This window comes from Dendropsophus ebraccatus, chromosome 15 (assembly GCF_027789765.1).
Source record: "Dendropsophus ebraccatus isolate aDenEbr1 chromosome 15, aDenEbr1.pat, whole genome shotgun sequence".
Lineage (NCBI taxonomy): Eukaryota > Metazoa > Chordata > Amphibia > Anura > Hylidae > Dendropsophus > Dendropsophus ebraccatus.
Window position 1 is genome coordinate 28,344,076 of NC_091468.1, and position 27,638 is coordinate 28,371,713.

The 27,638-nt window shown below is 46.5% G+C and overlaps 2 protein-coding genes across 2 annotated transcripts in view; one reads left to right on the top strand and one right to left on the bottom strand.

The window, feature by feature from the left end:
* CEP170 (centrosomal protein 170) overlaps nt 1–1,074 on the bottom strand; it is a 60,053-nt gene extending 58,979 nt beyond the window's left edge. Inside the window, exon 1 of the mRNA XM_069954673.1 lies at nt 881–1,074. The gene's annotated coding sequence lies outside the window, so the exon portion shown is untranslated. The remainder of the gene's footprint in view (nt 1–880) is intronic.
* Nucleotides 1,075–7,286: 6,212 nt separating this feature from the next.
* Nucleotides 7,287–27,638, top strand: part of EGLN1 (egl-9 family hypoxia inducible factor 1) — a 34,624-nt gene continuing 14,272 nt past the window's right edge. The window contains exons 1-2 of the mRNA XM_069954774.1: nt 7,287–8,361; nt 17,083–17,202. Of these exons, the coding sequence (XP_069810875.1) occupies nt 7,591–8,361; nt 17,083–17,202 (891 nt within the window). The 5' untranslated portion in view covers nt 7,287–7,590. The remainder of the gene's footprint in view (nt 8,362–17,082; nt 17,203–27,638) is intronic.

Consider the following 27,638-nt stretch of genomic DNA (forward strand, 5'->3'; position numbering starts at 1 on the left):
CGATATCTGATGACATCACTTCCGATATCTGATGACATCACTCCACTATCTGATGACATCACTCCCGATATCTGATGACATCACTTCCGATATCTGATGACATCACTCCCGATATCTGATGACATCACTCCACTATCTGATGACATCACTCCCTATATCTGATTACACCACTCCCACTATCTAATGACATCACTAAGATATCTGATGGCATCACTCCAATATTTGCTGACATCACTCCCCATATCTAATGACATCTCTCACACTATCTGATGACATCACTCCCCATATCTAATGACATCTCTCCAATATCTGATGACATCACTCACGATATCTAATGACATGACTCCACTATCTAATGACATCCCTTACACTATCTAATGACATCCCTTACACTATCTAATGACATCCCTTACACTATCTGATGACATCACTCCCGATATCTGATGTCACTATCTGATGACATAATATATAATATATACGAATAGAAGCGATAGAGCTGAGGCTTCTCCCCGTTATAGCTGCACACACTGCCGGGATATTATATTACCAGAGCAGCATTTATAATTCACAGCCGTGTAACATAGGAGAGAGCTGGCAGCCCATAACCTTCAGGTCACACGATTAGCATGAGGTCCAGCAGGAAGTGTGAATGGGGGTCTAGCATGCCCTGCGGCTATGGGCACAGCCGGGAAGGGAGAAGTAGCGGATCCGCTTTGTTCTGCTGCTTTTAGAGGCGCACAGTGAGAACCCGCACCGATAACTCCATCCTGCAGAACTAGATCCCCGTGCACAAAGGCAGCAGCGGGAAGAGACGCGATTTCCCGGACACAGGCCCCGAGCCCCCCGGGATAAAGGCCGCCAGTGGGCACGGATCACTCACCGCCAGCCCGGCCCTGCGCCCGTCCTCGGGGATCCACAACCGGAAGGGTATATCGAGAAGCCTGCTGTTCCCATATATTATCGCCCCGGTATCATCGAGGTGGAGGCTGTCAGCGACAATCGACGACTAACGGCACCGAGAAGAAGGGCGGGGCTGGGAAGGATGGAGAGAGCAGAGACCACTCACAGCGCATGCGCACCAGCCCGCTACGTTCACTGCAACGTCTGGTCAGGAGGAGGGTGGGTGTGTGTGAGTGTGTGTGGTCCTGCCGATGTGCGGCTGCTCCGGGCTCACCCCCTGCGTTATCAGTGGCTGCTCCGGGCTCACTCCCTGCGTTATCAGTGGCTGCTCCGGGCTCACTCCCTGCGTTATCAGTGGCTGCTCCGGGCTCACCCCCTGCGTTATCAGTGGCTGCTCCGGGCTCACCCCCTGCGTTATCAGTGGCTGCTCCGGGCTCACTCCCTGCGTTATCAGTGGCTGCTCCGGGCTCACCCCCTGTGTTATCAGTGGCTGCTCCGGGCTCACCCCCTGCGTTATCAGTGGCTGCTCCGGGCTCACTCCCTGCGTTATCAGTGGCTGCTCCGGGCTCACCCCCTGCGTTATCAGTGGCTGCTCCGGGCTCACTCCCTGCGTTATCAGTGGCTGCTCCGGGCTCACCCCCTGTGTTATCAGTGGCTGCTCCGGGCTCACCCCCTGCGTTATCAGTGGCTGCTCCGGGCTCACTCCCTGCGTTATCAGTGGCTGCTCCGGGCTCACTCCCTGCGTTATCAGTGGCTGCTCTGGGCTCACTCCCTGCGTTATCAGTGGCTGCTCCGGGCTCACTCCCTGCGTTATCAGTGTCTGCTCCGGGCTCACCCCTAGCGTTATCAGTGGCTGCTCCGGGCTCACTCCCTGCGTTATCAGTGGCTGCTCCGGGCTAACTTCCTGCGTTATCAGTGGCTGCTCCGGGCTCACCCCCTGCGTTATCAGTGGCGGCTGCTCCGGGCTCACTCCCTGCGTTATCAGTGGCGGCTGCTCTGGGCTCACCCCCTGCGTTATCAGTGGCGGCTGCTCTGGGCTCACTCCCTGCGTTATCAGTGGCTGCTCCGGGCTCACCCCCTGCGTTATCAGTGGCGGCTGCTCCGGGCTCACTCCCTGCGTTATCAGTGGCTGCTCCGGGCTCACTCCCTGCGTTATCAGTGGCTGCTTCGGGCTCACTCCCTGCGTTATCAGTGGCTGCTCCGGGCTCACTCCCTGCTTTATCAGTGGCTGCTCCGGGCTCACCCCCTGCGTTATCAGTGGCTGCTGCGGGCTCACTCCCTGCGTTATCAGTGCCTGCTCCGGGCTCACTCCCTGCGTTATCAGTGGCTGCTCCGGGCTCACTCCCTGCGTTATCAGTGGCTGCTCCGGGCTCACTCCCTGCGTTATCAGTGGCGGCTGCTCCGGGCTCACCCCCTGCCTTATCAGTGGCTGCTCCTGGCTCACTCCCTGCCTTATCAGTGGCTGCTCCTGGCTCACTCCCTGCGTTATCAGTGGCTGCTCCGGGCTCACTCCCTGCATTATCAGTGGCGGCTGCTCCGGGCTCACCCCCAGCGTTATTAGTGGCGGCTGCTCCGGGCTCACCCCCAGTGTTATCAGTGGCGGCTGCTCCGGGCTCACTCCCTGCGTTATCAGTGGCTGCTCCGGGCTCACTCCCTGCGTTATCAGTGGCTGCTCCGGGCTCACTCCCTGCGTTATCAGTGGCGGCTGCTTCGGACTCACTCCCTGCGTTATCAGTGGCTGCTGCGGGCTCACTCCCTGCGTTATCAGTGGCTGCTCCGGGCTCACTCCCTGCGTTATCAGTGGCTGCTCCGGGCTCACTCCCTGCGTTATCAGTGGCTGCTCTGGGCTCACTCCCTGCGTTATCAGTGGCGGCTGCTCCGGGCTCACCCCCTGCCTTATCAGTGGCTGCTCCTGGCTCACTCCCTGCCTTATCAGTGGCTGCTCCTGGCTCACTCCCTGCGTTATCAGTGGCTGCTCCGGGCTCACCCCCTGCGTTATCAGTGGCTGCTCCGGGCTCACTCCCTGCGTTATCAGTGGCGGCTGCTTCGGACTCACTCCCTGCTTTATCAAGATGCAAAAAAGTCCGCGTTGCCCCAATTACGATTATTTTATTCTGTTGCATGAGACGTGCAGAGAGCTGGGAACTAGGCCAACTAGGACATCTGGGCCATGAGTAGTCAGAGCTCTTTGCCTGTCAGCACGCTCTGCAAGATGATTGACAGGAAAAGAGGCCAGTTAGAAGTCTTCACGGCTTATTCGGGTCTTTCTGGTGACTCCATAAGAATGAACAGAACTGCGGGTCACATGCCGTACCTGGGGCTGAATTCACAACAAAGAAGCCGATATGGAGATCAGTGGGGCATACAGAGGTCAGACTGGAAAACCTTTTTAGGCTATGTTCACATATAGTATTTCCATCAGTCTTTTGTTCAGTATTTTTTAAACCAACACCAGGAGTGGGTTGAAAACACAGAAACTCTGCAAAAACTTTTTCAATTATAATTTTTCCCTGTCAGTTCCATTTCAGAATTTGGTTGAAAAAAGACTGACCTAAAGATAGATGGCAATACTATGTGTGAACACAGCCTAAACGTAAATTGTTTGATACCTTTCCCACATATTTACACTGCTCCTAGCCCTAGATTCAAACTTTTACAAATTATCCCAGTTTTGATGGCACCCGATCAATGGGCGGTGTTACAGCTTGCCTGGCAACAGAAGAGACAGAGATCATGTGACATCTGTCTCAGAAGAAAGGGGGAGACAGAGTGGACCAAGCAGTGAGTCAGGATGTGCTGCAGACAAACAGCCCAATTCATGTAATAGAAACCTATTAGGGTCCACTTACACAGAAAGATTATCTGGCAAAGATTTGAAGCCAAAGCCAGGAATGGATTTAAAAAGAGTAAAAAATCTCAGTCTTTCTTTTATGACCTGATCTCTGTTTACAGTCTGTTTCTCGCTTTGGCTTCAAATCTTTGGCAGATAATCTTTCTGTGTAAATAGACCCATACACACAAGCTTATATTATGGGTGGGGATTGTTAAGTGTTTCCTCATCTTTATTAACCGGAGTTCTCCTTTAACTCCACTGAAATTAATGGCATCCGCTGCTCTCCACCACAGTATACATCACTATCACATTAAGAATGGATAAAGGCTAAACTTTAGCTTAGAAATGGGTGCTATATATCAGATAACTATTCAGGCTTAGTAGTGAAAGCTATTTAAAAAAGACAATACACACTAGATTTTTTTATTGAAATAAAAACACTACCACACCTCTAGTCATTTTATTAAAAAAAAAAAATCCACTGGTGATCGACGGAATCCAAAGAGATCCTGAGGCTACAGATATCTGAAAAACAGGAGAGACACACGCAAAAAGAAGGCAGAAGCAGAACACCCATCATTTTGCAAGGTGTTCTGCACCTAAGGCTCCGTGCACACAGAGCAAAACTGTCGGAATTTTGCGCCACAGAATCCCACCAGCCTCCTTGTCGTAATGACAGTCTATGGCAGGAGCCTCCCATAGACTGTCATTATGACAGGGAGGCTGGCGGGATTTCGCAGCGGACAATTCTGCCAGTTTTGCTCCGTGCGCACGGAGCCTTACAGTATGCATCAGCTTTACAGACAGCTGCTTACAGTCTGGCACCCAATGGGTTAAATGGGGATGATCTGAACCCCCACCTAACCCCTTGGGATCAGACTGACAAAAAAAAAAATCCTCCTCCCCAAAATAAAAAAATACATATTTCCTCTTACTAAATAAACTTTTTAATAAAACAAATAAGTTTAATAAAACTCTATTTTTCTCAAATAGGTACAAATAAAAACTAAGCTTTTTTCCCCAAAACACAAACCTTTATACAAACTCCGACAAGAACACAATTTAAAAAAAAAAATTTAATTGTGCTACAAATAAACATTTAAGGACACATTTATCATCTGCACTATTTTTTTCAACGCTGCGCCAAAAAATCCAGACCATGTGCAAAATTTATCAGTAGGCATATGGGCCTTGGTGAATCTTGCGCATTTTTGGCTGAAACTGCTTGGATAAAAAACTATTCCAGGGTATGGGTGGAGTACTGCTGCAGTACTTCACACAAAAACAGTGTTTAAAAACTCCAGGCAAACTGATTTTTTTTTTTTTTTTTTACAAAAGTGCCGGGGAGGGGGAGGATGAAAAAAATAACATGCACTTACCTTCCCGGCTTTCAGCACTGGTACCATAACGTTCCAGGTCCTCTCTTTAATCAGGGGACCGGAGCATCATTAAGCAGGCACCAGCACTGGAGCCAGGGAGGTAAGTGCATGTTTTTTTTTTTTTCATCTTCCCCAACTTTTTTGTAAAAAAAAATCAGTGCAAACTCATTAATATATCTGCCCCTAAGTATCGCTATAAATGTAGTGACCCAGAGAATGACGCTATGTTATTTTTACGATAAACAGTGTAAATGTTAAAAAAATAAATAAAAAAATGCAAGTTATATGAACCTGAAAATGGTGCCAGTCCCTTTTCCTGACTGCATCAATCTCTGGCTTAGGAACATTATTGACTCATTTTTTTACAGTGTTTAGGAGACAAATGAGGGGTAGACTGTGCAACAGTTTTTATTTTTGTGTGGACTTCCCCGGCATCCTCTTGGTCAGTCTGTTGAGGGCCAGGCATCACTTTGCTCCCTTTGGTGAGGCTCCAGGGCCGATCATAGTGGCCCAGGAAGAGAATTTTCAAGTCGGTCTGTTTTAACCAACTACAATGGGGTTGGGGATTTATTAATGGTTTTTGTGCAGTTCAAATCAACTGGTTTCAGAAAGTTATATAGATTTGTAATTTACTTCTACTTTTACTTCTTCCCATACTTATCAGCTGCTGTATGTACTACAGGAAATGTTTTATTTTCAGTCTGACACAGTGTTCTCTGCTGTCCATATGGTCCTCTGTCCATATCAGAAACTGTCCAGAGCAGAAAAGGTTTTTTATAGGGATTTGCTACTGCTCTGGCCAGTTCCTGACATTGACAGTGGTGGCAGCAGATAGAACAGTGTCAGACTGGAAAGAGTACACAACAGGACATATAGCAGCTGATAAGTACGGGAAGACCTGAGATTTTCAAATAGAAGTAGATTACAGATCTATAAATAACTTTCTTAATCCTATTGATTTCAAAGAAAAAGATTTTTGCTGGACAACCCCTTTAATAACCCCGCCCCCCTCATGTACCATCAGGCCTGGGCTGAAGCGCTGGAGGCGGGCTGACCCACCCCCAGTTGGAGGAATCCCCCGCCTCTGTATGACACTGCTCCATTAGAATCAATGGAGCTGCATCATAGAGGGACAGGGGTTTCCTCCCATTGGGGGTGGGTCAGCCCGCCTCCAGTGCTTCAGCCCAGGCCTGATGGCACATACCCTTTAAAGCTATGGACATGTCCACTCTACCTGTTTTGCTGGTCGTCATCACTCCATAAGGGGGTATTCGGGGTAGATATTAGAGAATTTACGGTAAATAACGAAGCAAATCACTTAATTATCTCTGCAATAAGCTCATCAGCCTGCTTCCATTTAACTGACTGCCGCTCGTTCCCGGGTGCTGGGAAAAGCTGGATCCAGTCCTGGGAAGCTTCTACCAGGGGAGGAGCGGCAGTCAGTTAGAAGGTATCAGACTGATGAGCGGATTGCAGAGATAACAAGGCATTTTGCTTTATTACTGTAGGGGCAACATAATAAACAATCACTACTTACCTCTCCATGTGCCCCCAAAGCGCCATGTTACAGGCTCTGGGACCTCCGCCAAAAGTCATCCCCCCCCCCCCCAGTTCAGATGTCGTCATGACATCATTGACTGCAGGGGTGACTAAGTGGCTGAGCGGAAAATCCATCAACTGGGTTGTGAGGTTCCAGGTGAAGTAGATCCCAGAGCCTGGCAGCATCAGATCAGAAGCTGCAGGGATAAGTGTAACTAAATGATCACAACTACTAATCTGCTGCAGATCCTGTATGTGTGAATGGAGCCTAACAAATAAACCCCACTGGTTCATACACTGTAGCAAAGCTAATGCTACTGCCTCCACACCATGAGCAGGACTTGTAGCTACTTCCATGTAGATAGAAGGAGCAGGAGCTGGTAAGTATTCCCGGACATACCATAGAGAGCACACCTACTATCACCTGTAACATACGTCTGGAGGACTGGAGCGGAGGACACTGCTTTAGCCTATAGGGATCCTGTCCCCGCCCCCTGATCGCCCCGCCCATTTATCGAGAGGAAACTGAGGCCACAGCTCCGGGAAATCCTTCCTGTTTCACAAGAGCTCAGTCACAATGTCATGGTCACGTGGTAGTGAGTTTGCGAGTCCAGTCACATGACTGTGACGTCAGCGAAGGTCCTTCTGCTGGGAGAGGAAGGAAAAGAAGGTCTCTCTGGTTTGTGGCGGTTTCCTGGGATTTTGGGCAGATAGCCAACGGCTTGAGCGGACAGCCTGGTGACGTCAGCGCGGCGCGTCTGCTCCCGCAGCCAGCGCTGCCTGTGGTATGATTGGTGCTGGAGTCTGCGGGTTTGACAGGTAAACACACGTGTGCCTGCTCGGCATGCTGACGGGCCCGGGACTGGCTGCGTGACGTATCTGCGTGTTTGCTGGTAGTTTTTGGACTGGAGAGCCGGGAGGAGACGACGAGCCGTCACTATGGCTGGCGGAGGCGGCTTGGCCTGCGAGGGCAACAGCCAGAGCGAACGGGACCGCCAGTACTGCGAGCTGTGCGGCAACATGGAGAACTTGTTACGGTGCGGCCGCTGCCGCAGCTCGTTCTACTGCAGTAAGGAGCACCAGCGCCAGGACTGGAAGAAGCACAAGCTGGTGTGTAAGGGAGCGGCCCCGGGCACCGGCGGGACAGCCAGGAGCGCCGAGCAGCCGCCCAACCATTCCCGGGCCAAGGGAGCGCAGCAGCCCGCCGCCACCACCCCGCCGCCCCGGCCAGGCCCGCATTCCAAGCAGCGGGAGGTGGTGGTCGGGGGGGCCACCCTGAGGGAGATCAACGAGGAGGACTACACGCAGAAGTCCGGGGAGGCGTGTGGGAGCGCGGCCGGCGGCAGGGGAGACGACGAGCGGCCCAACGGGCACCACAGGCCGCTGCTGCACCGGCTGGCGAGGGAGTACATCATCCCGTGCATGAACAAGCATGGCATCTGTGTGCTGGACGACTTCCTGGGCCGCGACACCGGCGAGCGCATCGTCAGCGAGGTCACCGCCCTGCACAGCACCGGACGCTTCACCGACGGCCAGCTGGTGAGCCAGAAGAGCGACTCGTCCAAGGACATCCGCGGGGACCAGATCACCTGGGTGGAGGGCAAGGAGCCGGGCTGCAAGGCCATCGGCCACCTGATGAACAATATGGACGACCTGATCCGGCACTGCGGGGGCAAGCTGGGCAACTTCCGGATAAACGGGAGAACCAAGGTGGGAACCCGGTGTGAGGGTGGTGCTGGGGCAGGAGGGCACCCCCTGTGTGGTGCTGGGGGAGGAGGGCACCCCCTGTGTGGTGCTGGGGGAGGAGGGCACCCCCTGTGTGGTGCTGGGGGAAGAGGCCACCCCCTGTGTGGTGCTGGGGGAGGAGGGGGCACCCCCTGTGTGGTGCTGGGGGAGGAGGGGGCACCCCCTGTGTGGTGCTGGGGCAGGAGGCCACCCCCTGTGTGGTGCTGGGGGAGGAGGGGGCACCCCCTGTGTGGTGCTGGGGCAGGAGGGGGCACCCCCTGTGTGGTGCTGGGGGAGGGAGGGGGCACCCCCTGTGTGGTGCTGGGGGAGGGAGGGGCACCCCCTGTGTGGTGCTGGGGGAGGGAGGGGCACCCCCTGTGTGGTGCTGGGGGAGGGGAGGGCACCCCCTGTGTGGTGCTGGGGGAGGGGAGGGCACCCCCTGTGTGGTGCTGGGGGAGGGGAGGGCACCCCCTGTGTGGTGCTGGGGGAGGGGAGGGCACCCCCTGTGTGGTGCTGGGGGAGGAGGGGGCACCCCCTGTGTGGTGCTGGGGGAGGAGGGGGCACCCCCTGTGTGGTGCTGGGGGAGGGGAGGGCACCCCCTGTGTGGTGCTGGGGGAGGAGGGGGCACCCCCTGTGTGGTGCTGGGGGAGGAGGGGGCACCCCCTGTGTGGTGCTGGGGGAGGAGAGGGCACCCCCTGTGTAATAGTGCTCCTATTCCAGATATATGCGAGTTTAATTTGTCTGACAACTGAGTTAATAGTCAGATGGCCTTAAAGTTAATTTTGCTAATAGTGACTGTCTGGGGGTGGTTGTGACTATATAATCAGGTATACAGACCCCCTCCAAAAAAAATTCTGCCACCCCCCCATCACACACTGGGCTACAGAATCTTCTTTGGCAGCAACGTCACAACCTGGTTGATGGACTGCCTGCTCAGCCAATCAGTGACTGGGACGGGATGCATAAGCTAGGTTCGGCATATTCCCCCCCCATCCCCCCCCCCCCCCCCCCCCCCCCCCCCCGAGTTGTGACGCCATCACAACTTAGGGGAAAGTGGCTTTCGGCAGGGGTCCCAGCACCTGTGACCCAGTGTTTCATGGGGAAAGGTAAGACAGTTGTTTGTTTCCTCCTGCCGGCTGTCAATGTTTTCACATGGCTACACGTCCACACCAAAGCTCCGGAACAGGAAGGTGTGTAGTCAGGGCCTCCTCAGCTGTAAGAATTATTATATGTGTGTGTGTGTATATGTATGTATGTATATGTGTGTATATATATATATATATATATATATATATATATATATATATATATATATATATATATATCTACACACCACCCTCTTACTGGGTCTAGAGTAGAGGTTGGGCCAGAGCGAGTGTAAAGTAAATCACATTATCAGAGTGGAATTTTGCCTTTATATTTGTTATAAGGGTTGTATAAACATATAAAAAAGCAGAAGGCTTAAGCCTAGCTGTATCTGTATATAAACATCTGTCCTCAATCTTGAGTCCAATAAATAGATACCTTATGTCGCCCAGATGACTACTTGCCCGCCCGTGTCTGTCATGAGCCGGGGGAATAAGAGTCATTTTTCCCTGGCATAAAGCTCCTGCTGCGGCTGGTACATGCTGCGGCTGCTGCAGGAGCTTTATACATTGCTCCAGGGAACCATATCAGCCCAATTGGGCTAATTGGTTTCCTTTAAACCTATAAATGTCTGGTATCGCCACATTCAGAATGACCCAAGCTATAAAATGAAAATTTTTACAGCACTGTGAATCAGGGCTGTGGAGTCGGAGCTAGTTTTGGCTGGAGTCGGATAAACTGTACCAACTCCATCTTTAAAAAAAAAAGTAGAATTGAGTTTTGATATGAATTTTACAAGTTTTACTCATGAATATATACTATGAGCAACATTCTAATAGGACACTGGCCCTATTACGTAAGGGTGGTCATGGAAAAGTTGTGTGTCACTATTTGACAGTGTTTCTGAGCTGGAAGAGTCCATTGTGTGTGTGTGTGGGGTGGGGGTGGGTGGGAGAGAGATCTGTGCTGTTCTCTTCCTGGATGCTAGATGACTGTATATGAGCAGCAGTGTAATATGGAGATATCCTGTGTAATATAGATGAGGAGGAGAAGACATAAGTAGTGTAGCAGTAACCTCTGTCCTCAGTGTGGTGTTTTCTCTCTGGGAGAAGATTGTGTGTTTTTCTTCAGTGTTCAATGGCTGCAGCTGTGTGTGTGTGTGCGCGTGCTATGGCTGCAGTAGGCTGTGTGTGCTATGACTGCAGCAGGCGGTGTGTATGTGTGCTATGGCTGCAGCAAGCTGTGTGTGTGTGTGTGTGCTATGGCTGCAGCAAGCTGTGTGTGTGTATGCTATGACTGCAGCAAGCTGTGTGTGTGTATGCTATGACTGCAGCAAGCTGTGTGTGTGTATGCTATGACTGCAGCAAGCTGTGTGTGTGTATGCTATGACTGCAGCAGGCTGTGTGTGTGTATGCTATGACTGCAGCAGGCTGTGTGTGTGTATGCTATGACTGCAGCAGGCTGTGTGTGTGTATGCTATGACTGCAACAGGCTGTGTGTGTGTATGCTATGACTGCAGCAGGCTGTGTGTATGTATGCTATGGCCGCAGCAAGCAGAGTGTGTGTGTGGTGTGCGCTATGGCTGCAGCAAGCTGTGTGTGCTATAGCTGCAGCAGGCTGTGTGGGTGGGTGTGTGTATGCTATGGCTGCAGCAGGGTGTGTGTGCGTGCCTCCACAGTGACCTTCTATATCACTGTGTGACCCCCTGCATATCACTATGGCTGACCTCTATATTACAGGAATCTGGCATTGTTAGCAGAGTTTCTATGGTGGATATTTAGTTAGAAACATAGATTGTCAGCAGGAAAAGACCACCTGCTCCATCTAGTCTAGTTGTGAGTAGTTCAGGACATGGAGGCTGGAGACTGGCTCCATCCACTGCACACACAGGAGAAGCTGCTTTATATCTTTCCTTTATTCCCTCAGAAGTCGCCCCAGGATCATGTAGGACATTAGGGAGAAGCTGCTGAGCCAGTGTGATAAATAACTCCCCTGGTATAGGACTGGCCATTTATGAAGGAGCAGGAGTCTGAGTCAGTCCTGATAAAATTCAGGAGTCGGAGTTGAAGTCAAAGCTGCGGCTTACCGACTCAACATCCCTGCTGTGAATGCTGAAATAGAGAGTCAAAAACAGCACAAGAATTGCTGTAGTTCATCAATATGCCTCCGATGAAAACAGTGTTAGAAAAGTCCCTTATTGTTCAAACTGGTATCAATAAAAACTATGCATATTCATGGCTGTGGAGTCGGTACACCGCAGCTCCATCTCCAACTCCTGAATTTTATCAGGACAGACTCCTTCATAAATTGCCAGTCAGACACCAGGGGACTTATTTGTCCAACTAGTGTAAAGTAGATCTGGCTCAGAAGCTTTTGTGTTATATCCTACATGATCCTGGGGCAACTTCTGAGGGAATAAGATATAAAGCAGATTCTCCTGTGTGTATGTGCAGTGGATGCAGCCAGTCTCCAGCCTCCTGCTGCAGCCATAGCACAAGCTCACACACACACACAGCCTGCTGCAGCCATAGCACACGCACACAGCCTGCTGCAGCCATAGCTCACGCACACAGCCTGCTGCAGCCATAGCACACACTCACACACTCAGCCTGCTGCAGCCATAGCACACACACACACACACACCCTGCTGCAGCCATAGCAGGCACTCACACACAGCTGCAGCCATTGCGCACTGAAGATAAACACACAATCTTCTCTCAGAGAGAAAACCCCACGCTGAGGACAGAGGTTACTGCTGCACTACTTCTTCTCTCCTCTATATCACACAGGATATCTTCATATTATACTGCTGCTCATATACAGTCATCCAGAGAACAGCACAGATCTCACCACACACAATGGACTCTTCTAGCTAACAAGATGCCAAATAGAGACCAGATTATTGATATATAGAGGAAACTAAATGTATGTAGGGTACAAACCCACTTGACGTATTTGCTGCGTGAATCAGTCTTAAAAATAAGCAGGCAAAACGCAGGTTGGCTTTATACAATTGTTCTGCGTTAAAATACGCAGTTGCGTATTTTTGAAGCGTGGAGCTACATGCGTTTTTCGCACAGGTTGTTAACAACTGATGCTTTGCTAACAACAAGCTTAACACTTCAAAAATACGCAATTGCGTATTTTAACGCAGAACAATTGTATAAAGCCAACCTGCGTTTTGCCTGCTTATTTTTAAGACTGATTCACGCAGCAAACCTCCGTACCCTTGGTGAATTCCCCACCACCTTTGGTTTAAATACATCCATGGGGTTGGCGCATTACTATTGAAAGCCGTCTGAGAGATCCAGTAGAGAATGAATAGACACGCAGGCCACATGCCGCCCCGCCCCTGTATTCAAAACAAAGGAGACTGGGATCAATCTGATGGGGGGTATGGAGGTCAAACCCCTTGCAATCTCTTACTTGTAAATTAGTTATAATCTGAGAACCCCTTTAAGAGAAAAGTAAGCTATGGATCTTGTAACACTGAGTTTGGAAAATACTGAAGTTTCTATTTTGGCAAAGTAGTAATACTTATATTCTCTGGTCAGTCTCTGGGTCTTGGTACAAATGGGCGTAATTGTATGCCCCGCCTCAGTACCAGGCTATTGAGCGGGCTCATGAGCTGAGCTCGCCCCATAGTTGGTGGGGACCAGCCGCCATCAACCCCCCTTTAAGTGTAAGAGACTGGAGCATCTACGGTCACTGCGGGGGTCCCGATCGGTAAGTGACCGGAGATCACATGGCCTAATTGCCGGAGGTCTCTTACCTTCCTCCGTGCAGCCAGGTCTTCAATCTTCTGATCAGCAGATCACAGATAACACAGTGCATGTAATGTAAAGCATGAATGTAAAAGTCCCCTAAGGGGACTAAAAGTGCTAAAAAAAAATAGTTTTAAAAAATGCCCCAAAGCCCCTCCCTCAATAAAAGTGTAAATCACCCCCCCCCCTTCCCATTTTATACATAAAACACATAAAAATAAAGTTAATTAACATAAAATACTGCAGCGTGCGTAATCATCCGATCTATTAAAATAAAATATTCTGGCACGGTTACCGGCATAAACAAAAAGCGAAAAAGCGGTAAAAAAAAACATGCAGAGATTGCTTTTTTTAAATTACATTTTATGTATAAATTATTAAAAAGCGATCAATACGCACAAGCCAAAAAGACAGAAATGGCTGCACATCGCACCCATGGCTGACACGAAAGCTTATTCAGCTACATTTAAAATCAGAAGTTAGTATATAATTTGGCCAAACCATATTGCCTCATGTACCACATGCAGGTCTTGTGATACACATCAGTCCCTAACCAAAAAACATCACTGTGCCGGTCAGCGACCACAATCCCCGCAAAGCGTGCGCAAGCAGAGAAGGGGGGCCACGGAATGGCCCTGCAACCCCATTGTCACAGGACCAGACCCTAAAGGGCCCCTCCAGACCCCGCAGACGCCACCGGCGGAAAAAGTGGACGCCAAGCAACACAAGTGTGAACAAGCTCTTACCTCTCTCCATTCCTCTGCAGGTAGAATGGGAGAATACTAGGAGATCCTCCCCTTAAAAAGTGATCAATACATTTGATCTAGAAAGAAATGTTACTAATTAAAACTAGGGGTTCCGTCACTCATTTTATGGCAGATTGAAAAGCTGCATTACAAAGTAAACCTGTTTCTGAAAAAAACAAAGGACTCACATGGCCATTCCTTGCTATGCCATACAGGTGTACAGATCTTCTCCATAGAGTTGTGATGAGTGAGACCCAGTCTATAGCATTGCAATTTTTTGAGCTAAAGCCAGGAGTAGGTCCACCAGGAAGGAGACACAAGTTCTTTTTAGTCTTAACTCCAATTTAACCTATTTATTGTTTTGGCTAAATGAAATCTGCCACAGAAGCAGTCGTGTATTTCTGAGAAATTCTGCATGTCAGACTGCCGCTCCAGGGTGCTTGATACAGTTTTTACAGCCACAACTAGGAAAATGGGGTATGTGAAGATTGCTGCTATAGTTGCACGTTGCCTCTTCACATCATAGGTTATCAATTATTTGTTTCCTGGACAACCCCTTTAAAGTGTACCGGTCGTTATATCTTTCAAAATCTTAATTAACAGTAGATCTGATATAAAGCAGGTTTACAATACACATTCATAATTTTTTTTGTGGTTATCAGGGCTGTGGAGCCGGTAAGCCGCAGACTCCTGAATTTTATCAGGACCTGCTCCTTCTTCTATGTTTCTAACTAATATTCCCCATACAGAAAGATACACTGCTAACAATGCCAGATACCTGTAATATAGAGGGATATAGAGGGGGTCAGCCATAGGCCCAGATGTATCAGCTCTGTCAGAGTCTGCGCTCCTGAATCATTGCAGACCCACAGGAACTACCCGCTCAGCCAGTCAGTGACTACAGCTGTGCCGTACCTCACTCACTGATTGGCTGAGCAGGCATTTCTGAGTGGGGCCGTGACATCACAGGATTGGGAGTACATTACACGTTGCACTGTTGGGGCACAGGGATAGGTAAATAGGACTTCTTTATTATGAACCAACCATACCTTGTCCCCCCTCGATTTTTAACTGCTGGCCAGACTACCATTTTAATTTATGTCTCTCTCACACACCCAGCCTGCTGCAGCCATAGCGTGCACACACACACACAGCCTGCTGCAGCCATAGCGTGCACACACACACACACACACACAGCCTGCTGCAGCCATAGCGCACACCACACACAGCCTGCTGCAGCCATAGCGCACACCACACACAGCCTGCTGCAGCCATAGCGTACACACACACAGCCTGCTGCAGCCATAGCGTGCACACACACACACAGCCTGCTGCAGCCATAGCGTGCACACACACACACAGCCTGCTGCAGCCATAGTGTGCACACACACAGCCTGCTGCACTGAAGAACAACACACAAACTTCTCCCAGAGAGAAAACACCACACTGAGGACAGAGGTTACTGCTGCACTACTTCTCCTCCTCCTCCTCTATATTACACAAGATATCTCCATATTACACTGCTGCTCATATACAGTCATCCCCCCCCCCCCACAAACACACACACTGGACTCTTCCAGCTCAGAAACAACCCGCCAAATAGTGACCAACTTTTCCCCAACCACCTTCATCTAATAGGGCCAGAGTCCTATTTTTTTTTTTTCATTTTAAATTGTATTTTTTATTGAAAGTTTTATACAATACAATTTTTATATAATTTGTACAATGCAAAAAAAAAATAAAAATAGAGAATAGAAATCCAACAACTGTATAATTGTATTACCCCCAAAAGTTATACAAATCCCCAATATACACATACTACGGGAAATGCTTATAAAGTGCTTTTTTCCCTGTACGTACTACTGTATCAAGGCTTCACTTCCTGGAAAAAATGATGTCAGGCCCGACTCCGAGCTGTGCGGGCTGTGGCTGTTGGAGAGGATGATGGTAGGGGGACACTGAGGGGCACAGGAGGGACACTGAGCATCCCTCTGCCATCATCCTCTCCAGCAGCCACAGCCCAAACAGCTCTGGGAGTTGGGTCCTGACATCGCCATGTTATCCAGGAAGTGACATCACCATGTTATCCAGGAAGTGACATCACCATGTTATCCAGGAAGTGAAGCCTTGATGCAGTAGTAAGTGCAGGGAAAAAGCACTTTATAAGCATTTCCCGTAGTACGTGTATATTGGGGATTTGTATAACTTTTGGGGGCAATACAATACTTTAATAAAAATTTTCGCTGGACTTCTCCTTTAATTTGTAATGATATTCATGTGTAAGCTCAACCCAGATTCAGAAGTGTTGTTTAATGGGTTATTATTTATTTAAAGGGGTAGTGCGGCGGTAAGCAATTATTCACTAAATAACACACATTACAAAGTTATACAACTTTCGATCTTCACTTCAGACGCCGGGATCAGTAGAGTTTAGTGCACTACACGCACACCTGTTCTGCACCCCTCAGCTACCTAGCTGAAGGGTGCAGAACCCGGTAACATTTTATTTTAACACTATAATCGCAGTGATGGGCCGGTACTGGCCGGCCTATCACAGCGTTCTTGGGGGTGGCACTGGCACCATTTTTTCACAGTACACTAATGGCGATTGGTGCGGTCTCGGACAGCACCAATCGCCATTGCTTTCCGGGTCACAGAGGACCCGGAAAGCTTTTTTCAGCTGCTATCGGCTGATCTGAATTTATCAGCCTATAGCAGCGATCGTCGGCACGGGCGGGGGTTAACCACCCGATGTCGTTAAGGGGTTAAGGCTCCGGAGTAAAAGAATTGACATGTCCATTCTTCAGCGCGGAAAGAGGAGGTGCACTAGCCTCCCATAGACTCCCATTATGACATGTAGGCTGGTGGGATTCTGCCAGTTTTACTCGTGTAAATGGAGCCTAATATAGCATCTATATAAGCATCCTGTTTAGTTACTTTATCTGTGTGAATAAATGTTGTAATAAGTACTATACACAGTTTCAATTCTGTTTTTTAAGACTCCTGGAAAGCTTACTATATTATTTAGTGTTAATTCATTATTTTTTTTTTTTTAGGCTTGTGATATGCTTAGTGCGACAGATCTAAAAGGTTTCCTTTTTCTTAAACAGGCAATGGTTGCTTGTTACCCTGGAAAAGGAACAGGCTACGTACGACATGTTGACAACCCAAATGCAGATGGAAGATGCGTCACTTGCATATATTATTTGAATAAGAACTGGGATGCCAAGGTAATTGAATGTTTAGGTTTCTTGTTTTTTAGAGTTTGTGGGAAATATATTGGGGGGGAATAAACGGTTTTCTGGAAACAATACTCTCATTACATTGCTGCTGCCATTCTTATGGTGCCTGGGTCACGCTGATGTCCACTTCTAGTTGCTGCCTTGATAAAAAGGAAAGCCCTTTCAGCAGTGACCTGCCCCGTGCAGTAAGTGGCTGCACAGGCTTCAGGTGTAGCGTAGAGCACTGGGGATCCTTGTACTGTACTGAGACAACAGCAGCGGGGTCAGTATTACAAAATAGCGTCTCCCCATTATTTTAAGTTATATTTAAAGTGTCGTTTTAAAAAGCTTTTCACATGTCAGAGACATATAAAAAGTTTGGACTGGTTCGGGTCTCAGAGGAGAGGAGCACACTGCAGAGAGATGGTTCCTACACTGGCCTCTCTTGGGTTAACATTAAAGGAAAACTCCGGCAAAAACATTTTTTAATATGTTATTACATAAGCAAAGTTAGACAAGTTCTTAATGTACACCGATCATGGGAAATGCACATATAGTTCTATTTACCTTAATTTAGTACATCAAGCAGGGTTCGATTTGTCAAAAAAAAAAAGTGACATCACAAACCGGGTGTAATATCTGAATCGTCCAGCAGGGGGCTTTAGGTATATGTAGACGTCTATGTAGTGTAGGGTTTACTGAGATTTTTACATTACAGTTTTTTTTATAGATTTTGGGGAGCAAGAACACTTGCATCTCCCTCCCTGTGCTGCCGATGAGGAGCGCTCACACTGTTAGGGAGGGACGGGGTCTGCACCGAGCAGGGAGGGAGAGAGGTGCGGGTAGATCTAACTCCCTCCCTGCGCGGTGCTGTGGGCCAGATACACACTGTACTACTCCTCCCATAATCTAATCTGCTATGAGCACTCCGGACCCGTGCTCAGCCCTACATGGCACAGAGTAGGGAGGGATAGATGTGCATCTAACTACCTCCCCCCCCCCCCCCCTTGCTGCCCGTTGCTGTGTGGGCTGAGCACAGGTCAGGAGCGCTCATAGTATGAGCAGATGATGGGGAGGAGTAGGACAGCGTGTATCTGGCCCACGGCACCGTGGAGGGAGAGGGGAGGTGATTAGATGCACGAGCACCTCGCCCCTCCCTGCTTGGTGCCGTCCATCTCCCTCTCTCCCGTGTGAGCGCTCCTCATCAGCACCACAGGGAGGGAGAGAGTAAGATGCAAGTGTCCTTACTCCCCAAATTATTCCATAAAAATCAATAAAGCTTTTTGTACTGTAAAAAATAATCTCACTAAACACTACACTACATAGACTTCTACATATACTGCTGGACACTTCAGGTATTACACCCGGTTTGTGACGTCACAAATTGATCCCTGCCTGATGTACTAAGTTAAGGGAAATTGCACTAAATGTGCATTTCCCATAATTAGTGTACATTAGGAACTTTGCTTATGTAATAACATAATAAAAAATACATTTTGGCCAGAGTTGTCCTTTAAAGGGGTACTCTAAAGATTTTTTATTTTTTTTTAATCAACTGGTGTCACAAAATTATAATTTACTTCTATTTAATTTTCAGTCTTCCAGTACTGCTGTATGTCGTGCTGGAAGTGGTGTATTCTTTCTAGTCTGACTCTTCTCTCTGCTGCCACCTCTGTCCCTTTCAGGAACATAGAACATAGCTCATTATTGGCTTAGGGATTGAGCTCCTTTATGCTGGGTTTACACTGAGCGATAATTCGCCTGATCATATGATTAACGTTGTTTTTTTTTTTTTTTTCTAACGATCAGCGTTTAGACGGTACGATATATCGTACGGAAAAATCGTTTGGCGATCGTGCGCCCGCAGCCCCCTGCGCCGCTCTGATCGCCAACCCCGCCGCCGCCGCCCCGACCACGAGCATACGTTACCTGCTCAACGCAGCAGGTCTTCCGACATCCCCGGCTCCCATCTTCAGCGCACTGATTGGCTGAAGAGATGAGCCGGGAATTTCAATCAGTGCTCCTCTTCAGCACTGATTGGCTAAAGGGGAGCCGTTTGAAATTCCCGACTCATCTCTTCAGCCAATCAATGCAAGGCAGCACTGATTGGCTGAAGGGGAGCCGTTTGAAATTCCCGGCTCATCTCTTCAACCAATCAGTGCTGCCGTGCATTGATTGGCTGAAGAGGGGAGCCGGGAATTTCAAACGGCTCCCCTTCAGCCAATCAGTGCTGAAGAGGAGCACTGATTGGCTGAAGAGGAGCCGTTTGAAATTCCCGGCTCATCTCTTGAGCCATTCAGTGCGCTGAAGAGGGGAGCCGGGGATGTCCGAAGACCTGCTGCGCGGAGCAGGTAACGTATGACCGTGGGCCGGCGGGGGCGATCGGAGCGGTGGCGATCGGAGCGGCAGCGGGGGTGGCGATCGAGTCGACGCAGGGGGCTGCAGATGAGCGGGGGGGGGGGCGGGCGGCGGCGCGACGACTGTTTACACGGAACAATCAGCAAATTTTTGTGATCGGCGAACCACTATTTATGAACATGTTAAAAAATCAAAATGAACGATTTTTCGATCGTTCGCCGCGTTTACACGTACGATTATTGTTTAAATTCTATCGTTATCGCGAAAATTCGCCCGATAATCGTTTTGTGTAAACGTAGCATAAGGGTGCGTTCACACCTACAGGATCTGCAGCAGATCCGCAGCAGATTTGATGGCCCAGAGTTACTTTGCATTGAATCTGTAACTTCAAATCTGCTGCAGATAAGAGGTTATCCAATGCTGCAAAAACATGGCCACTTTCTTTGAGACACGACTCTTGTCTCCAGTTCAGGTGCGGTTAACAATTAAGCTCTATTCACTTCAATGGAACTTAGCAGCAAAACACCGCCCAAGCTGGAGACAAGAGTGGTGCTTTATATGGAAGAAAGGGGCTATGTTTTTGTAGTGCTGAATAACCCCTTTAATTTCCTATTGGCATGTTAAAAAAAAAAAAAAACCCCCCTGAACTTATTTACAGTTACTTAAATTTGAATTATCCTTCCAGGCAACACCTTTTTAATTTCATTGGGTCCCAGATTTTGGGTATGTTCACACTGAGTAATTAAACAGGCGGAACCCTGCCTGCCTCTATGGGATGACTCGCTCTCCACTCAAAGAATTGACATGTCAATTCTTTAAGCTGAGTGACTGAAACGGAGGCGCACGAGCCATGCATAAAGACAGTATTTGACACTGAGGCAGATGGGATTCCACGATGGAGGGCGTCAGAGTGGAATTCCGCCCTTAGGTTACAAACATACGCAGCAGATACGAAGCAGATTTGATGCTGTGTTCAGTTATTTAGATCTAATCTGCTACGTATCTGCTGCGTATCGCAGCAGTAAATACGCAGCGTATATGCCGTGTGTGTCTGTACCCTTAGGGTGACTTCTTACATACCGGATCCACAGCAGATTTTACGCTGCAAAATCCGTTGCGGACCTCTTGTCAGTTATTTTCTATGAGCATACATACTCGCAGTGGTAATGACATGCCGCTTCGAGTATGTAAGTTAACCCCCTGCCGGCCGGAGCATACTGTACCTGTTCCACGCTCTGGCTTGCTTCGGGGGCTATAGTAATGTATCCCACATAAACCAGATACAAGGTACAAATACACACTGCATATACGATGCGTATTTACTGCTGCGATACGCAGCAGATACGCAGCAAATTAGATCTAAATAACTGAACACAGTATCAAATCTGCTGCGTATCTGCTGTGTGTGTTTGTACCCACAAAGTATATAACCCTTCCCCCAGGAAAATAAATACAGATAAACTAAACTATAGTAGCTTGCTGTATACTATATGCCTACAGTGATTTTCAAATCTAAAATTGTTTCTGGTTGGGGGATGCCTGGTATAGAAGTGGTTAAAGGGGAACTCCGGATAAGAAAAACTTGTCTTCTATTAAAAGTACATTAAAAATTATATAGATGTGTCTATACATTGTATTATCGTATCTGTACGGTTTTGCCACACTGGTAGCTGATATAAATCCAGGAAGTGAAAAAAAAATTGCCTCTGTGTCAATCCACATTGTCTCCTGCTCTTTCTGCTGTCCCCCCTTAAAGGTGTGTTTACACAGAAAGATTTATCTGACAGATTTTGGAAGCCAAAGCCAGGAATGGATTTAAAAAGAGGATAGATCCCAGTCTTTCCTTTATGACCTGATCCCTGTTTAGTCTGCTCCTGGTTTTGGCTTCAAAGATCTGTCAGATAAATCTGTCTGTGTAAATGCACCATCAGGCCCTATTCCACCAACAGATCTGACGACAGATTATTTGCCAAAGATTTGAAGCCAAACCCAGGAACAGACTATAATCAGAGAACAGGTCATAAAGGAAAGACTGGATTTCTCCTCTTTTCAAATCCACTCCTGTGTTTGGCTTCAAATCTTTGGCAGATAATCTGTCGTCAGATCTGTTGGTGGAATAGGGCCTTTAGGAGACAAATATTCCATGCCTCTGTCTCACATTGTGTGTGTCTGCTAGTCTCAGTCTGCTCGTCTCAGCAGGTGTTTCAACTTTCGCTGATTGTGCAAAAGTCTACAGAGAAATTAGAGCTGTGTTCACACATGTTTGAGTGTCATTGCAGTACTGCAGTATCTGCACAAAAATGATGCAGTAACACAAATGGACAATGCTAAACAGCACAGAGGATAAGAGCCGGCACTGCCAATCATATCTGCACAAAAAAACAAGGCATAAACAGTATATCCCATGTAAGATAATATCGGATAATTTCCTTATTGTTTGAATCAACTTCAAAGATAAAATATGCTTGATCATAATATGTGAGTGGAGATGAAAAGAAAAAAAAGTAAAAATTAAATTTAAAAAGTTCTTTGCAGTTGTTTTTGGCTGTAATTTGCCTTTACGCAGTGCCTTCTGTTATACTTACCTCCTGGAACTGTCCATGTTATTCCTCCATTGACGATACATGTGCTATTTCTCTTTTGTACTGCTCTTTTCTACACTTTTAATAAAACTGAGTTTAAAAAGTTCTTTGCTTTATTCCAATATAAGCATTACAGGTAGAGAATACAGCGTGCTGTGCAGGTGGGACCACAATGAAATGATAAAGTACTGCAAATAATTCAGTAACACAATGAAACTGCAATGTGTGAACACAGCCTAGATGTTCTGCAATAGCTTTGGGCAGGGTGGGGGACTGTGATGGAACAGCTGAGGAAAAGCATTGCATTCTGGAACCTGTAGTACTGAGTACATCTGCTCAACCAGGAAATACAGAAACACAAAACAGAGCAAAACCCCCCAAAACAAATGGATTTTGGTAGTTTCAAAGCTGGGATAGATAGGTAAGTATTGTTATATGCTTCTGCAGAAGTTTCATTTTTTTTTAACCTCTACCCGGAGTTCCCCTTTAAAGTATGTAATAAAAAATGATTATTTTGTGTTCTCTTCACATTAGAATAGGCACTTATTGGAGCCTAATGCTACGTTTACACGGAGCGATAATTCGCCCGATCGTATGATTAACAAATTTATTTTATAACAATCAGCGTTTAGATGGAACAATATATCGTACAGAAAATTCGTTTTGCGATCGCTTAAAGGAGAAGTCCGGCCAAAATTATTTTTTTATATGTTATTACTGATGGAAAGTTATACAATTTTCTAATGTACATTAATTATGGGAAATGCTCCTATACTGCTATTTCCCTTAATTTTGTGTACCAGGAAGTGTTAGAATTCTCTCAGAAGCAGTGACGTCACGACGAAAGGTGTAATTCCTATGGAGTGTCCAGCAGGGGGCGCACTATATATAGAAGTCAATGAGTACCATTGACTTCTATATATAGTGCGCCCCTGCTGGACACTCCATTGGAATTACAATGGATGTGTATGTAATGTAATATACAGTGTTTTTGATTGAATACATTTATGAAATACTTTGGGGAGCAAGTGTCCTTGCTCCCCAAAGTATTCCATAAATGTAAGCAATCAGTACATCGCAGTAAGCCCGCTGCCCGCCGCCACTGCCGCCGCTACCGAACGCCCGCCGCTGTGGACTACTCTCAACTACTACTCTCCCCACCTGCTCATAGCATGTGCAGGTGATGGGAGAGTAGTAGCCGGGTTATATGGCTGAGATCGCCGCCGCGATGCCGCGCAGGGGGAGCCGCTCATCACTGCAGCTATCATCCCCCTCCGCTCCCCCCTCCTGCTGCTTCCTTACTCTATGTGATAGCTGACTTCCTGCCGGGCCACCGCTCTCCGTTCACACGTGCCGGCGGCCGGGCAGGAAGTCCGCTATCACATAGAGTAAGGAAGCAGCAGGAGGGGGGAGCGGAGGGGGATGATAGCTGCAGTGATGAGCGGCTCCCCCTGCGCGGCATCGCGGCGGCGATCTCAGCCATATAACCCGGCTACTACTCTCCCATCACCTGCACATGCTATGAGCAGGTGGGGAGAGTAGTAGTTGAGAGTAGTCCACAGCGGCGGGCGTTCGGTAGCGGCGGCAGTGGCGGCGGGCAGCGGGCTTACTGCGATGTACTGATTGTAAGCATTTATGGAATACTTTGGGGAGCAAGGACACTTGCTCCCCAAAGTATTTCATAAATGTATTCAATCAAAAACACTGTATATTACATTACATACACATCCATTGTAATTCCAATGGAGTGTCCAGCAGGGGCGCACTATATATAGAAGTCAATGGTACTCATTGACTTCTATATATAGTGCGCCCCCTGCTGGACACTCCATAGGAATTACACCTTTCGTCGTGACGTCACTGCTTCTGAGAGAATTCTAACACTTCCTGGTACACAAAATTAAGGGAAATAGCAGTATAGGAGCATTTCCCATAATTAATGTACATTAGAAAATTGTATAACTTTCCATCAGTAATAACATATAAAAAAATAATTTTCGCCAGACTTCTCCTTTAAGCCTATCTCGCACATAGGTAAAATCTGTGAACTACTCTTTACACGGAACGATCTGCGAATTTTTTGCGAACGATCAACGACTATTTATTAACATGTTCAAAGATCAAAATGAACGATTTTTAGCTAATTGTTTGATCGTTCGCTGCGTTTACACGGAACAATTATCGCTCAACGCGATAGTTATCGCGAAAATTCGCCCGATAATCGTTCCGTGTAAACGTAGCATAAGGGTGCGTTTACACAGAAAGATTTATCTGACAGATTTTGGAAGCCAAAGCCAGGAATGGATTTAAAAAGAGGATAGATCCCAGTCTTTGCTTTATGACCTGATCCCTGTTTATGGTCTGCTCCTGGTTTTGACTTCAAAGATCTGTCAGATAAATCTGTCTGTGTAAACGCACCATAAGGGCCCGTTCACACTATGGAATCGGAGCCGAAATTCCACTTGGAACCGCAGACAAATGGAGGTGTACTTAGAATATTTCCTGAAGGCAAATCTCAATTTGCGGACATTGAACCAAAATTTGACAGACTACTATTTTTTTGCGAAGTTTCGCTCTCACTGAGAGCTTTATCAAGCAGTGTGTCACATGTGCTCAAAACATGGTATAAATGTGTTCACATACAAATAGGATGATTGAAAAGCAATCAATAAATTAAGTGTAATACATATAAAATTCATACAGTATAAAGTGATAAAAATAAAGCATATTGAAATAAATCACAATGTGTGAAAGTGACAATCGTGAAAAAACATTACAAGTGCCAAATAATAACCTACTTTACAGAAAGATATACATAATAGAACAATTGGGTACACAGTGGGGGGGGGTCACTCACCAGGAGACGTTAACAGGTGTAACAATCAGGCAAGTTCATAATGCATAACATAGAGGATAATGGCGATAGTATCGTGCAGCGGTACAAGCGGCGTCTCAGTAGTACCACTGCGCATGTCCATGTGGCTAGCCAATCAGAGGCCCCGTGTACGTCACTGGGCGGTTCAACAAGTTCATTGGTGCAGCCCACATGTTTAGTAAACATAACTACACATGTTGCCGTGAAAACTGTAGCTCATTAACCCCTTTGTGCTGCAGCTAGTTTGAGCCTTAATGACCAGGCTCATTTTTCAAAATTTGACCTGTCTCACTTTATGTGCTTATAGCTCAGTGATGCTTTAACGTATTCTAGCGATTCTGAGATTGTTTTTTCGTTACATATTGTACTTTAAGTTAGAGGAAAAATTTGGTCACTGTCTTTTGTGTTTTTTGTGAAAAACCTCAAAATATCGTGAAAAAATTGAAAAAATTAGCATTTTACAAACTTTAAAATTATCTGCTTCTAAAAAAGAAAGTCATATAACATAAATTAGTTACTAAGTCTCAATACCAATATGTCTACTTTATTGAAGAACCATTTCATAAACATATCTTACTTTTTTAGGGTGTTACAGGGCTTTGAAGTTTATCAGCAAATTATCAAATTTTCAAAAACGCAATTTTTCTAGGTACCAGTTCATTTCTGAAGAGGATCCAAGAGACTGAAATGCTAGGAACCCCCACAAGTGACCCCATTTTAGAAAATAGACCCCTCAAAGAATTCATAGAGGGGTACAGTGAGCATTTTGACCCTTCATGTGCTGGAAGAAATTATTCAGCAATTAGGATGTAACAATGAAAAAAAAATATTTTTGCAATTACGTGTTCATTTAGTTAAAAATCTTTACATTTCGCAAGGAACAAGAGAGAAAAAACACCACAAAATTTGTTCTGCAGGTTGTGCGGAATCCAACGGTACCCCATATGTGGGCATAAACCACTTTTTGGGCACACAGCAGGACTCAGAAGGATGAGAGCGCCATTTAGCATTTTCAGTGCAGATTTTGAAGAAAAAGTATCTGAGTGCCATGTGCACTTGTAGTGCTAGAAGAGTGGAACCCCCCCACAAGTGACCCCATTTTGGAAAATAGACCCCTGGGAGAATTCATCTAGGGGTATAGTGAGCATTTTAACCCTACAGGTGCTGGAAGAAAGTATTCAGCGTTAGGATGTAACAATGAAAAACCATTTTTTTTTTCAATTACGTGTTCATTTAGTTAAAAAATTTTACATTTCGCAAGGAACAAGAGAGAAAAAACACCACAAAATTTGTTCCGCAGGTTGTGCGGAATCCAACGGTACCCCATATGTGGGCATAAACCACTTTTTGGGCACACAGCAGGACTCAGAAGGATGGGAGCGCCATTTAGCATTTTCAGTGCAGATTTTGAAGAAAAAGTATCTGAGTGCCATGTGCACTTGTAGTGCCTCTGTAGTGCTAGAAGAGTGGAACCCCCCCACAAGTGACCCCATTTTGGAAAATAGACCCCTGGGAGAATTCATCTAGGGGTATAGTGAGCATTTTAACCCTACAGGTGCTGGAAGAAAGTATTCAGCGTTAGGATGTAACAATGAAAAACCATTTTTTTTTTCAATTACGTGTTGATTTAGTTAAAAAATTCTACATTTCGCAAGGAACAAGAGAGAAAAAACACCACAAAATTTGTTCCGCAGGTTGTGCGGAATCCAACGGTACCCCATATGTGGGCATAAACCACTCTTTGGGCACACAGCAGGACTCAGAAGAATAGGAGCGCCATGTTCAGTTGAGAATTTGTAGAACTATCTTACAAGCACCATGTCACATTTGAAGAGCTCTGTAGTATCAGTTATGTAAAAATCCCCTACAATTGACCCCATCTAGGAAACTACACCCCTCAAAGAATTTGTTTAGTGGCCTAGTGAGTATTTTGACCCTCCAGGTGCTTGAGGAGAGCATTTATTATTAGGCTGTAACAATAAAAAAAACTTTTATTTCAATTATATGTGATTTTTTTTTTTTTTTTTTCATTTCACAAGGAACAGGAGACAAAAAATACCCCTGTAATTTGTAAGGCACGTTGTGCAGAGTCCAGCGGTACCCTATATGTGGGCATAAACCACTGTTTGGGCATGCACCAGGACTCAGAAGGATGGGAGCGCCATTTTGCATTTTCAATGAAAAGCTATTTTTAACTAAATTATTTTCTGTTTCTTATTTTCTTGAGGTGCCAACATGATCAAAAACACATCTAGGTACATATGACTATGCCTTGTTAAAAAAAAAAAAAAAAATATATATATATATATATATATATATATATATAATATAATATATATATATATATATATATATATATATATATATATATATATATATATATATATATATATATATATATATATATGAAATAAATAACTGACGTTCAACAGCTGTGCCATGACAATGTTCAGATATAAAATAGAGGAAAAACATACAATGTACTGGCGTGACGGGCATCACAAAAAAATTGTGGAAAATGTATCCAGCTATGTTGCAAACTCGAGGCTGCTTACAAGAGAACAGAACACCTACAGGGCTGTCATGAAAGGTATTTTTTTAAGTGACCAGTTGTAAATCTCTTTAGCAAT